This window comes from Dasypus novemcinctus, chromosome 26 (genome assembly GCF_030445035.2).
Source record: "Dasypus novemcinctus isolate mDasNov1 chromosome 26, mDasNov1.1.hap2, whole genome shotgun sequence".
Taxonomy (NCBI): Eukaryota; Metazoa; Chordata; class Mammalia; order Cingulata; family Dasypodidae; genus Dasypus; species Dasypus novemcinctus.
Window position 1 is genome coordinate 23,120,857 of NC_080698.1, and position 14,688 is coordinate 23,135,544.

Sequence of the window (14,688 nt, forward strand, 5' to 3'; positions counted from 1 at the left end):
AGGCTAAGGGCACCATCCCGTTTTTCCCCCCACCACTTCTTCATGCATTTATAAGATGAGCAAGGTCATTTTAATGTTTTCTATATGATAGTCATATGATCTTTACATGGTCTTCCCCATCCCTGATAACGCCACTGGGATGCTTGGACTGAACTTCAGTTCTATCAAAAGTGATGACCTTACCTACTCTTAAGAAAGATCCTTTCAACAGAAGGATCAATCTGGCAACCCCTTTGAGTTGATTTGCCTTGCCTCTTATCTTTTTCTTGCTGCATACATGGTGGGGGATTTAAAGCAGTCCCCACACAGTACTTTCTGGATTGTATCTTTTGTAAATGGAGTGCTGGGAGCAGCTTTTTGCTTCAAGGGAATGCAAAAGCAAGGGTGAGAGTTCACTTCTAATGTGTTTTGGTTAAAGTCAGTTGCTATAGGTGGAAATAGTCGGCTCTGCTTTCCCCTAAGCCTTTGATATTATTGGGGCTTTTCAGTGCATGACAGGATTATCAACAAGTGAAAGTCAAAGTTGTCCAACACTGCCATACCAAGTGAGGGAAACTTGCAGGCAAGTCGCTGAACCCAAAATAAGCTTCTTTGGCCCCAGGCTTCCCCAGATCTACTTTTTTTCTCTCTCTCTCTTTTTTTAATTCAAAGGTCATGACAGTATTTGTATGAAATGGTTTTCCATGTCGCTTAAGACTCTAGGTCGTGCCTTGCTAGGCTGGACTTTCTTTTTTGTTTCTTTCCAGTTCAGCAGCAACCTGTACTTTAGGAAGACGGGCAGGGGTGGAACAGGCAGGTCTGGGACCTGGGTCTTGAACTGCTGTAAAGACTCCCTCACAACTTTCTTGGCACTGAAAGACAACGCATGAAAAAGACAAAGAGGGATAAAAACCACCATGTGGGGCCCTGGGGAAGTCCACTTGCCAGGTGCCTCGGCCTGCCTATTCCCTCCCACTCTTCTGCTTCGGTTTTGAAATTGAGCGTTGAATGAGTCCAAAGCCAGAGGAAATGGCCCTGCACACCCCTCCCAGGCCAGTTTGATCCTCATGAAAATGGGAAATCGCCTGGATTGACAATAGGCAGGCCTGCTGCTGGCAAGATCTGCAGTTGTGCAGATTTGCTCCTGGGCCTGGCTGTCATCTGGCGGGGGCTGGATTTTCCAGTAATGGACCCCTCTGAACCAAGCCTGACAGTGAGATGGTACATATTCTGGTGGACTGGAGAAGGGGAAGGGGAAAGAGTCAGTATTAAGGAGACTTAGAGCACCAAATTGATTTCCTTGGTGGCCTTCTCTGGCCACGATCCCCAGTTCCCTGGAGATGACCAACTTGTGAACTAGCTAGTTTCCACTAATATTATGAGTTTACAATAAGTAATCTGTGTCAATGCCAAAGATCCTTTCGAAGGGGGTAGGGTGAATCCTATTAGCATTTATAATTGTGTTTCCTTTTCCTAGTAATCCCTTCCCATGGCTGAGGATTAGAACTTTTCTCATCTGCTGATGGAAACCAGTCCCAAGAGTCTGTCCCTGTCAAGAGCTGGAAAATGGTGATGATACAGGGCCATACCCTTCCCCTCTGACCCGTGTGCTCACTTCCCTTGTGAGATGCTTCTGAGACATTCTGCATATCTGTTAGATTAGGCTTAATGTCCAATTCTGGAGCTTTAGCAGTTGAATTTAAATCAAGCCGTCTGGAATCCACACTTGGTTAATTGTATTTAGCTGATAGGGAGAATAAGATCCTTCCTTTTCCTAGAAGTCCTACTTTGAGAAAGGGAGCTCCTGTTTCCCTGGCTATGTTTCCTCCTGAATTGTGGCTCTGTTTTTCTGTCCACCCTCACTCCATAACAGTTTTGGTTGCTAAATGCACCAGCACCTCTGATTCTGCTTCTTGTAATGCCATTGCACCAGAGATGCAAGAGAGAAAAGGAAAAAAAACTGATTTAGAGATGTCAAAAGGGAAAAAGAAAGTTCTGCCTCAGAAATTGAGACTATAGACTGTGAAAGAAGGAAAGTAGTATTTGTCATATTAAAAAGAAGAGGCAGGAAAAGACGTTTTTACAGATTTTTCAAGAGCGTTGTTTCAATATCACTTCACGGTTAGTGGTTTAATACTAGAATTGTCTTCTTGAACATAGGCCTGTTCCCTAAAGTATTGATAAGTGTTTAATGTATCTGTAAAGGAATCCAGTCAGCTCCCCGTTTTCTGGTGAGGCATCACTGAAGCAGCGTGGAAATGAACCAAGTTATCAGTTGTTTATGTCAGGAAATTCTTGAAAGCGGCTCCAACCAAAATCTGGTGAATGCCAACTTAAAACAAGGAGGGGAGGTTAAGATGTTGAAATCAGAACAAAAGAAGCTAGAGCTTCTTTAGGGAAGAGACATGGAAGGAGAAGAAAAACAGCTGTGAAGTCAGCATTTATCCAAAGTACTTGCCTTTGTCCTAACAAGGCACTTGAGCTTCTGAAGACAAAGTGACCTGCTAACCACTGTGCTGGATGGATCTTCATCTCTGTGATTCGGGACCCCACAATGCCTGTGGCCCTGCTTTCCTCCACAGCTGCTGTTAGCGGTGTAGCCACTCACCCTTCGCAGGCATAAATCCTTTTTCCCACAAGAGGATATTGGCTGGATGTGACGTTGACGGGCCTGAAGGAGCAGCTGGCTATACCAGATTCAAGGCGAGTAGGTTGCCTTGGCCATCCTATTTAGCAGATGGCCAGGACTTGATAGACTGAAGATTATTGGGAACCAAGTCAAGGGCCACATGCCCGGTAAACAGGAAAAGTAAGGGATTGGCACATTTCTGACCACAGGCACGTGCCGTCTGACAGGGCCTCCCTGCCTCCATTTCATTTTGCTTCAAGCAGAAACAAATACAGGCCCTTCCTGTAGAGCCTAGATTAGAGCCACAACTCTAGAGATTTGCCATAACTTGGCTACTACTTTGATGGTCGGCTGAATCCTTATGGTGGGCAATTATTTGAAAAGAAACTTTTACAAAGTTTAGATTTCATCAACATTTATTTGAATTTGGCCTTCAGTGCTAACCTAAGTGTCCAGGTTTTCTGCATTGCCAATTTCGCTGTGTGTTTTGGTTTCATTTAAAGACAATTGAAAAGCTTTCATTCAGAGCCCTCCTTTGCGTTTGCTTGCCGTCTTTTGAAGAGGACTAATGCCGTGAAAGCTGCTCTGCAATGAAAGTGCCAGGAGCTAAATTTTGCAGTGAGAGCACAGACTCCAGAGGGAAAAGGGGGTTCTCCTTTTCTTCTAGTCCATTTAAGCTCATTTGTGCAATTGCTGCCTTCCCAGTATTACTACATAACTCCTTTGATCTTAAAGTGGAGGGAAGCAAATTTTGAGATTCAGGGAAACTCCTCATGTGGCTTTAAAAGTAGCAGCATATTATAAAATTGAGTGGGTGTCAAATAAAACATAAATCTGGGTCTTTTGAAATTTGAACTCGAGTAGGTGTTCCTTGTAGAGCAAAGCACATTGAAAAGCTCAGGGATGAAATTGTTGTTGTTTGACATTCATTTATATTTCGAGTGTTTGGATCAACTATCCAATAACATTCATCTCTTACTGGATGCTACATTTGTCCTCAGAATTTTACTCTTAAGATTTACGCATTTACTCCTCATAACAACCTTATTAGAGCTTATTTTCGTTTTACAGGTAAGGACCCAAAGCTCAAAGGAGTTATACTTGACTGTATACTTGACTCCGAATTCCATTTTTCCCCATCCCATGGCTTCCTGTATCCTGGACGAAAACCAGAATGTCAACCTGGGTTGCTAAAACGGCCTTCCTCACTGTTGGCATCTTTACAAGCTGCCCAAATTGCTTAGTTTATGCCCGTGACTTACTTTAAGTGGTAAATTTATCTCCACTTAAAACAGTGAGTGGGAGAGAAATATTTCAGTTTAGGTTGTGTCTTACTGGAACCAACCCACTTAATAGCTTTCCATTTGAATTCCCCGTCCTGAGTTTCGGAACCAGCAGGCTAGAGAGTTACTTCGACCAGCAAGTAATCTGCAGTTCTGCTCCCTCCTTACCACCTGCTCAACTCCATATAAACCAGCAAAGGAGGCTGCAGAGGTGAATGGGCGTTGTAGAAAGTTTTCTACCTCTGGAGTTGCTTAGAATCTGGGGGTTGAAATCTGAGCTTGAAGGAGGCCAGGCCCAAGTAATCAGGCACAGAATTTGAACCTGGACTAGGATGCCTGGTTTTTTTTTCCCCACCTGGTCTACAAATGTGCCCTGTGGGTGTCAGTCATGGAGGATTAGGAACATTTTCCTTGAGCCTTTGCATCATCAAATAAGACTAAATACATTCATGAGTACCCCTGAGTATAAAAAATTTCCCTGCAGTTGGGATTGAGGATCAGATTATCTGGGAGATGTTGCCTCATTAGAAGAGAGGGCATAGTTTAAATGAGCACATGAGTTGATCAGGTGGACAGCAGACAGCATATGCTATATGGAGTTTGAAATTTCATTGGGAAACCTTTATAAATCATAAGCAAAGTGTATGGGTTCAGAAATTTTTTTATATTATAACCTGCCCCCCCCCCCCATCCTCCATCCCTTTACACATTTATAGAAAATGTAACAGTTAATTTTTGGTATCTGACAAATGATCCCCCAACCTGATTAAAACAACCATCAAAAGACCATTTTTGCCTGCAAAAATTTACTAGTAGGCTCTCCTATCTTGCCTTCTTGAATTGTGACTCCATTTTTGATCATGGTAGTTTGGATGGTCAGCTCCTCCGGTCTGGATCAGCTGGGCTGGTCTCTGCACACTGTGAGTGGTTCAGCTGAGGCTGGGTATTCTAGAATGGACTCACTCACCTGTCTGGTAGTTAGTAGGCTGGTGGGTCTAAAACGACCTCAGCTAGGACTACTTGTTTCTTCTCCCTTTGGCCTCTCAGCCTCTAGGAGGCTAGCCTGGGCTGCTTCACCTTGCGGTGCCAAATTCCAAAGAGCAGCAAGCGATGGCAAACCCTTGTTTCCCAGTTTGTCTGCATCGTGCTCCTAATGTCCCATTGGCCAAAGCAAGTTACATGGCCGAGCCCTTTTCAAAGGTGAAATGGTTATGATCTCCTGATGGGAGGGTGACGAAGCTGGATGTATAGGACAGGGAAGGGAGGAATCTGGACCATTTTGCCATCTCCCACAGATATCAGATTAACTAATGGTAGTTTAACTGGCACAAAATTCTCCACCAGACTGAACTCGGGGGAAGGAAGACCGTCTTTTTTTTTTTTTTTTTGTCTGTAACTTCAATTTGATATAGAATCTTTCTCAGGGCTCTTATTTTATTCTATTCCTTCAGAAATTTAGCCACATTTTACTACTTGGCTTTCTAATCTTATTTCTTGAATTGTGTTTCCATTTTTGACAATGGTTTTAATTTTGACAAATTATTTGCTGTGGTGCAAATATGATTTTTCTTTTAATACTGTTTTGATTTAGTGTGTTTGCCTTTTAAGGTACACTCAGGCCATCTCCCAGAATTACACCTTCGTGATCTGGGTTCCTATCCACTGATCCCTTTTTTTTTTTTTTTTTTAATTTACCCCCCCCCCCCCAGTTGTCTGCTCTCTGTATCTATTCACTGTGTGTTCTTCTGTGTCTGCTTCTATCCTTATCAGCAGCACTGGGAATCTGTTTCTTTTTTGTTGTGTCATCTTGTTGTGTCACCTCTCCGTATGTGCAGCACTATTCCTAGGCAGGCTGCACTTTCTTTTGTGCTGGGCAGCTCTCCTTACAGGCACACTCCTTGTGCATGGGGCTCCCCTACACAGGGGACACCCCTCCTTGCGCACATCAGCACTGAGAATGGGCCAGCCTACATGGGTCAAGGAGGCCCGGAGTTTGAACCGTGGACCTCCCATGTGGTAGGCGGATGCCCTATCCATTGGGCCAAGTCCGCTTCCCTCACTGATCCTTTTTTCCCCCATACTTGCAGTGTGTTTATCTGTACTACCAAATTCCAAATCATCTTATTAGTCTGTAAATATGAGACTGTATAGTGACACCTGTTTCTGAATTTGGTCATATTTCAGGGCTCCAAACATCTAGATGCAGTCACTATTAACTCATAGAACTTCTAAACTTGGCTTTCTCAACCTTAACTGCAGCATTATTGGCAATTTGTGCCAGATAATCCTCTGCTGTAGGAGGCTGTCCTGAGTATTATAAGATGTTCAGCAGCCTCCCTGGCTTCTACCCACCTGATGCTTGATGTCAGGATTGCCTTACCCTTGCCTCCCCTGTCCACACCTGCCCCTACCCCATTTGTTGACAGAAATATCTCCAAGTATGGCCAATGGCCAGATGTCCTCTGGGGTAGAGCAAAATCGCCCAGGTCGAGAACCACTCATCTAACTTGAGGCGTTAAAGCTGGGGAGAGAATGAGATGTGTGAAGTGTGAATTATTGCCAGAGGGAGCAAACTAGCCCAAGAGGAAAAATTTGTAAGGGTGGAAGGGCTAAGGGAAAGGTACATCATTATAAAATTTAACCTAAAAATGGACCTGGATTCCTTTGCATTAGCGTGGAAACATCAAATTGGATATTCCTACCCAGCAAGAGGTTTATCGATATCTCAACTTCATTAGGCTAGAAGAGGATTAGATATAAATACTGATCCTGGGCAAAAATCAGGAGCTAGGCTGACTACAAAGAATGAATTTTGAAAAACTCTTTATTTTGGGGAAAAAAACAAACATACATCAAAAGTCGAGAAAGCTGTATCATGACTCAAGGTCGAGACTTCCTGGTTCCTGGACAGTCTGGTTGCATCTGTTCCCACTCCCTCCCCCTGCTGTCCACGCCTGGATTATGTTCAAGCAAATTCCAGACATTACATTTCATTTGTAGATATGTCAGTACATATATCTAAAAGAAAGTAGGTAAAAACGGTAACTACAACCTGATGGCGGGTTTTCAATCTCCTTGAAAGGGCAAAAATGAGGATTTCTCCTGAGTAATACCGGAAAGTTCAGGGAAAGGCCAGCTGGGATCAAGGCCAAAGAGCCTTGACGTGTGGGAGGATTAAGAACTCCAGAAGGAAACAAGGTGGAAGACACTTTTGGAGCTCCTCTCCCCTCTTCTCTTACTTTGAGTAACTCTTAGGAATGTCCCTTAGGGACCCCTTAGAGGCATGGGGTCTGGCCGTCAGGGAGGAGATGCATTTTCTACAAGAAGGGCAAAAACACAATCACCAGAAGATAATGAAATATTCAGTCAATGATGGATTGGGCACTGATGACTTTCAAGGACTTTTTAGCTGATCAGGGCCTTCTTTTAATAAAACAAAGTATGGAGAAAGTCTTGTGGTTGCCTTTTAAGATTTTGCTAGGGCTATGGCATTTCTTCTATTATAATGTATTCTGAGAAGTTTCATCCTTTTGATTTAGACTCCCTCACTTGATTTTATTATGTCATAAATCTCCTGCATTTGGTGAGAGCCATGGTATATGTGAGACCTAAGCAGCTTGCTAGATAACATCTATTTTTCCCCTTCCCTTTAGAAGATTAAACTTAGACTGTTGTTTCTGATGCCAGAAGAGATTTAACCAATCATGTTTCCTTTGCATGTAGGTCAGTCCAAGGGACAATTCAGCACTGGATCCTATTATCCACGGGTTGAAGGGCGTCGTACATCATGGTAAGTAAGCCACGCACATTTCCTTTTCCTGAGGTGCGAGAGTGAGGGTCTCATCTAAAGGAACAGGATTGTCCTGAAGAGGACAGAGGATGATTCCCATTCCTCATCCACTGATGTCTAAGGGCATCGGAGCCATTATTTGATGGGTAAAAAGCACACCAATTTATTACCTTCAGATGGTTTTGGGTTAACAGTAAGCGATTTGTTTCTTTTCACATACCATGTTGAACGCATAGCTAATAAATCCAGACCCCAGACATGTACCATTCATATGTGTTGAACCTGCCCTTTGTCTCATGTCTCTCCGAAAAATATTCTTCTTTCAAGTTTCTTTTCATTTGTAAATATCTTGATTTGCCTCTCAGATTTAGGGAACTTCCAAAAAAATTTTTAAGTAGCTATGGATAATTCATTAAACCTTGAATCATGCAAGCAAGCATCACCAGCTGCTGGAATGAAAAAGGCTAGGCCATTGTTCTATGCACCAGACATCTTATCCTCAGGCAAAAACTGGGGGAGAAGTAAGATAAATGGGTTCTGTCTTTTCCAACTGGTTTTTATTGGAAGAATTTCCCTGCAACTTTATTATCGGCAATGCTTCATTACCTGTGACATCAGGATCCTCTCGCTTCAAAAGTGCCGTTGTCGCAGCGAGGTGTGGAGCCTCCATGTAAAGTAATGATTTGCAAAGTTTTAATAAGCTAATTAGAATTCCAAAGACATTGACAGAAATAGCATTAGGAACCATCATAAATCTCCCCTTCATCGCCACGGCAGTGATAAAATATCATTACACCTTTTTTGTGGGATTGTCTTTAGACATTAGCCAGCTCTGGAGAGCTTCACAAACATATTTCCCCCTCTCTCCTGGGAAACTAAAACCAGTTGTTAGTGTTCGATTGAAGCAAATAGGATTTTGGATTAATTGTTCCACTCTCACGATTGTTCAATAGTTCAGCAGGTAACAGTAATAAACCTAGTGAAAAAAAAAATACGGTGATTGATAGCACCCCACAGAGGTTTCATTTTAGGAAGTTTCCATTGCTTCTTCCCAATTTTCAATTTCAGTTTTCGTCTATGAAGTAAAACCCTCACCCTGAGTTGGAAAGGCGATTGTATTTAACAAAAGAGAGTGCAGTGATGATGAAGTTCTCCCCAGGGAATAAAACACCTTTGCCAACAAAAAAGATCCTGACTCTGTGCATTTGATTTTTGAGGTTGGCAGTGGTGGTTTTGAGGGCTGGGGATATTTGCTTTTGTATTCCGGGCAGCCTGAAAAGTTCGAGGAGAGCTGGCATCATAGGTATCCTGTTGTGTATTCTGAGCTCCTTTCCCAGAACATTCCCTAGCTGCTTGGTTGATTAAACTCCTTATTGAAATTCCAGCCCATAGTGTCGATTATGAATGTTGGGTTTTGAAGTGTAGTAAATGATGAATAGATCTTCCTTCCTTGTGATTCTTCTGACGCTTTTGCCAAATTCTTTGCCTTTTTGAAAAACAAACACACCATGAAGAGTTCTAGGATCTTCAAAAGAGGTATCTATTCTTCAGCAGGAAGCAAGCATTCTACCAGTGCAGCATTTGAGTAGATCTTTGTAGTCTTGTTTCCACAATGACAATTAAAGGAGATTCTGTATGTTAAGATAACCAGATCCCCAAATCTCAGTAAAGTCACTGCCTGGTTCATTTAGTTCATGAACTGTGGGTTGTGTTTTCTTTCCTCATCACCTGCAGCTGCCCTCCAAGTGATTTTTACATATAGGAGTACTTTACCTGGCATTTGGGGGTTGCAGAGATGCCCGGCATGTGGTTTCAACCTTGCTCTCTAATTGGGAAGTCAGAGGAGACCTGCATAAAGTAATTACCTACCAAGGAAGTTCACTTATTTATTCAGCAAAAATATGAAGCATGCGCACACTGTGGGATCACAGCGTTAGAGCGGTGAGTGGGACAGACACAGGCCAGGCTCGTGGACGTGGCAGGGAGATGAAGTGACCCCCTCCCTGTCCCCTCCCCAGCCTGTCCAGCATGTGTTACCCCTGCCAGCCTTGGTACATGCCGCCGTCGGGATGATTCTTCCCTTCGTTCTTGGCAAGGGTGTCTGCCTCCCGTGATTTCAAGTCTCAGTTCAGATTTTCCCTCTTGTAATCATCCTATCCAATTACCCACTCCTCCCCCACTCATAGCACTCCCTCTCACATCACCCCAGCTTTCTTTCCTCAGAGCACTTAGAGGTACCTGAGATGATCTTACTCATTTACTCAGATGTTTCCTACTAGAGTGTAAGCTCCAGAGGGAAGCAAACCATGTGTCTGTGGCACATTCTACTGGCACATAGTAGGCACTCAGTAAATATTAGCCAAATGGGTGACTCAAGAAAACATGCAAGTGAAAGTATCAAAGTATGAAACTGGGCGAAGTGGAGAAGGCATTCAAGCCCACTTGGGCTTCGCTTTGTTTGGAAAGAGGAAGTAGTAGGATTGTATCGTGGAAACACGATGCTTGTGCTCAGCTCTCAGGCTGTCCTGCCTTCCTTTTTGATAACCCTCATCCCTTCTGTCATTCTACCAAAAGGGAATGGGTGTTTGAAATACAGCAACAACAACAAAAAACTTTAGTCAAACTAGAGGCATGTCTAACTTTGAAGGTCTTATTGAGGGATTTGAATGATCTGTTAATTTGAAGGAACATAAATAATTATGCCCTGGCTGGGGAACGATGACAGAGATGCATAAAGAGAAAAATCAATACAGATTTCTGTGGCAATTCAGAATTGGCTGTTATTTCTTCACCTCTGGGAGTCATATCTTAGAATGTTAATTTCTCATTAAGTGTTTTTTAAATTATTACTGTTTGTAAGAGTCTTCTTTGTTCCTTCAGCTGTTATGAAATGCCGAGTTATCTGGTCATAACAGCCAACCATCCCAGGCAGTTGGTCAGTTAGGGTTCTCTGTGAAGCAGATGCCAGGAAGGAATTAGAAGTGCCAGAGTCTTTGAGGGACTGCCTGAAAAGGATAAAGCGGAGAAGGTGGGGAGAGGGTTTGGAACCCAGTGTGGGTCTGGCATTAGGGAAGGAGAGAGGGAAGATTGGAGGATTGACCAAGCTCTCAGAGAGCCTTGGCCGCCCAGTGCGAGCCTGTTGGGCAGGAATGTTCTGGCCCTCGTGCCCCCACTGTTCAGTTGTTGGCTGAGCATCTCAGGGAGAGTGACCCGGTGTGAACAGTGTGGTGGATCCCCAAGGTGCAGCAGGTTGTGGAAGGAAGGTCACCAGGTACTCTGCCAGGGCTGCCCTGGGTCCACATTTTCCTTCCAAACACACTGTCCTTTTAAAGTGTCAGAGTTCTCTACAAACAATGCCTGTGCATTTTATCAGTGTTTATCCAGTGCGGACTATAAGTACCCCGGAATGCTAGGCAGAAAGTAGAGCAAAGTACACGGGGAACTTGCCCTCCCTGAGACAAACGGTTACATGTGGGATTGTATTCAAGAGTGGGAGCAGAAACAACTCAGACTTGGGACTCTAGAGAAGGCCTCTCAGAGAAAGGGACCACTAGAAATGAAGGATGACTACAGATTGTCCAAAAAGCGAGGGGGTCAGAGGCAGGGTTTCAAGTACAGGACCCAGTGGAGATGAAGGTGCCTGGGGGTGAGCAAGGACATGGCACGCTGGAGGCTCTGAGCGGGGAGAAGTTGCTCCTCTAATGCTAGAGAAAGACAGCCTGGAAACTTCTTTTTTTTTTTAAAGATTTATTTTTTATTTGTTTTTTATTTTTCTCCCCTTCCCCCTCCCCAAATTGTCTGCTCTCTGTGTCCATTCATTGTGTGTTCTTCTGTGTCTGCTTGCATTCTTGTCAGTGGCACAGGGAATCTCTGTCTCTTTTTGTTGCGTCATTTTGCTGCATCAGCTCTCTGTGTGAGCGGCACTATTCCTGGGCAAGCTGAGCCTTCTATCGCACTGGTGCACTCCTTGTGCATGGGGCTCCCCTATGCAGGGACACCCCTGTATGGCACAGCACTCCTTGCGTGCCTCAGCACTACGCATGGGCCAGCTCACCAAATGGGTCAGGAGGCCTTGGGTTTGTATCCTGGACCTCCCATGTGGTAGGTGGACGCTCTATCTGTTCAGCCAAATCCGCTTCCCGGTCTGGAAACTTCTTGGCGACACAAAATGCTGTTTCTTTTGCATTCTTCTATTTAAACTGTGATTTTCCCAAACTAAGACCATGAAGAAATACAAGCAGAATGGAGGTGGCTTGCCATTGATTCTGGTTCCATCTATCTACTGAGCAATAGATGGAAATATCAAAATGTGTATTCATTTAAGGGTTTGGTTTATGCTACCACCAGCATCTGCTGGAGAGGAAAAATTTAGGAAGAAATTAGAAGAATTCCAGTCACTGCACTGATTCCGTCATTTATAGGTCATAAACGCCTTCTGTGTCAAAGGCCTAGCACTCGGGGGTAGCCAGACCTGCTATAAATGTTGGTTCCAAAAAATTTAGTCTAGTCCTAATTTGTTTAGGACCCAATTTTAAAACAAACCTGCATGTGAGTTGCTGTAGAAATGTAGCCTTCCTAGAATATAGTTTTACCCAATTGCCCAATGCTGAGAAATATCTATTTATTATGTATAATGTCAGTGAAAATGTGTGTAATTTTTTTCATGTGTTTGGATCACCACTTTTTATTCCTTTTCAAAGTACCCACACAAATAATATCCAGGAGGCTGTTTGTCTACCCCTTCAAGAATACTCTCAAAAGGGCATCAAAACACTAAATTACCCCCTCATGTCAATCATCTGAGAAAAGACCATTTCTATATCATGAAAGGAAACTTGCTAATAGCAATTGTTTAGTTGTTGAGCTTTGTCTCTCTGTCCCTCTTTTCCCACCCCCTTCCTCACCATTGCTGAATGTACCGCTTTTATGAACACAAAGGCTTCTTCTCTCCCCCTCAGAGGAGATGTGAGGGGGAATGTTAGACATTGCTTCAGATGCAGCCACATCTTCCCCTGGACAAAGCAGTGCAGCTCTTCTTCCTGTCCTCCCTTTCCAGGCTTGTCCGAGAAAGCTATCAGTGAAAGTACAAATAAATTTTCACCTGAGAGCACCCTTCTATTTATGTCACAAAATGAGGCTCTTGTAAGCTTTTCTTGTCAAAACCCAGCAGTGGAAATTGGGACTACAACAAAAATAAAAATTTTGCTTGCAGAACAGGTTCCCTATGGAATTAGTCTATTCACTGGGCTCACGTTTTCTCCCCTGTCCTGGGACATTCATCATCATCTTACCAAATCTCTGGACAAAGTCCTAGATATGTAGACTCAGTCTAGGCCTCTAGCAGAAAGGAAATAGAATAAACGTGCAAATATGTATCAAGTAAGTACCAACCAAGTGTTTTCATGGAGGGGCAGATGCTATCCCCACTACATCTGTCCTTTTTTGCCTTACGTCCCCTGCTGGGGTTGATGTTTCTGGTATAAAGAATGACTTGGAGGAGTGTTCAGACTGGGTGGACAATCTGAATTCCTTCTAAAGCAGTGGGTGGGCCCTCTCTTGTACAACTGCCATTGCATCCCAGGCTGCACATACTCTGCCTAAAAAGAAACCAGCCCTAGGGGGCAGCCCTGCTGGCACTCTGCCTGGCTGCTGGGGGCATTGTGGTAGTTTGATGCTTTTGCAGACCCCAAAAGAGATCGTGTCCTTAGAGCTAATCCATTCCTGTGGGTGTGAACCTACTGCAGGTGGGACCTTTTGATTAGGTCACTGCAGTTAAGGGCCTTTGATTAGATTACTTTTGTAACAGTGACGCAGGGTAGGTCTTAATCCCCTTAGCTGACCCCTTATAAATGGGATGAATATGAGACAGACAGAAAAACTCCCAGAAGTTGAGAGAGGAAGACCCAGAAGCCAGACTCTGAAAGCAACAGAATCCAGGAGAGAGAAAGCCACAGGAGCAGAGAGAAAGCTGGAGGAAGCCCGAAGCTGAAAGCAGTGAGACCTGGAGGGGGAGGCAAAGATGGCAGGCGCAGCTGCCATGTGCCCTGCCGTGTGACAGGCGTCCAGGATCGCCGGCAGCCCATCTTCGGGGAGAAAAGCATCGCCTGATGAAGCCTTGACTTGGACATTTTCATAGCCTCAGAAGTGTGTAAGCCATTAAGTTAATAAATCCCCATTGTAAAGCCACCCCATCTCTGGCACATTACCTCGGCAGCCTGCTCAAGTATATACCCAAGAGAAATGTCCACAGGAAGACTTGCATATAGCAGCTTTGTTTATAAGAGCCAAAAACTGATACCAGCCCAGTGTCCACCCATGGGAGAATAGAAATACAAATTGTAGTACAGTCACATAATGGGATATTACACAGAAATTAAAAATAATGAACTCACAGTTTACACAAAAGCAAAAGAGTACATACTACATGATTCTATCTGTGTAAAGTTCAAGAACAGGTAAAACTAATCCCTGGTGATAAAAGTTTGAACAGTGGGTGGAGTTAGGGGTATATTGAATGAGAATTGACATGAGGGAATTTTCTGGAGAGATGAAAATATTATGTCTTCGTCTGGAGGATAATTATGTAGGTATGATATAAAAATTGGTCAAACCCTCTACTTAAGAGTTAGGCGTTTTACGGTTTGTAAATTAAAGAATATCCCATGGATATTAAACATTATTTTCTCAACAATATTAAATCCAAAAAAAAAACTTTTAAAAAATCTATAAGCATCTACCAGAAAGTCAAATATTTAAAAAACCCAACTGATATCAAGTGTGGGCAAGAATATGGAGCTTTCACACATGCTGATGAGAGAGTACACTAGAACAACTGCTCTTTGGGAAATGGCTTGGCAGTATCTAATAAAGTAGATCCAGCAGTTCCTCTTCTGTGTCCATCCCCTACAGAAAACCAGGTACAAGTATAGCAAGAGATACATGCAAGAATGTTTGTGGCAGTGTTTTTCCTAATTGTCCTAAGGTAAAAATGACTGAAATGTCCACTG

General features: G+C 43.5%; 1 protein-coding gene across 4 annotated transcripts in view; it reads left to right on the plus strand.

The window, feature by feature from the left end:
- The window catches only part of PTPRG (protein tyrosine phosphatase receptor type G), a 698,663-nt gene that overhangs the window by 528,030 nt on the left and 155,945 nt on the right, over positions 1–14,688 (plus strand). For all 4 annotated transcript variants that reach the window (XM_058288185.2, XM_058288182.1, XM_058288184.2 and 1 more), the window contains exon 6: positions 7,615–7,681. In XM_058288185.2, coding sequence (XP_058144168.1) covers positions 7,615–7,681 — 67 coding nt within the window. The remainder of the gene's footprint in view (positions 1–7,614; positions 7,682–14,688) is intronic.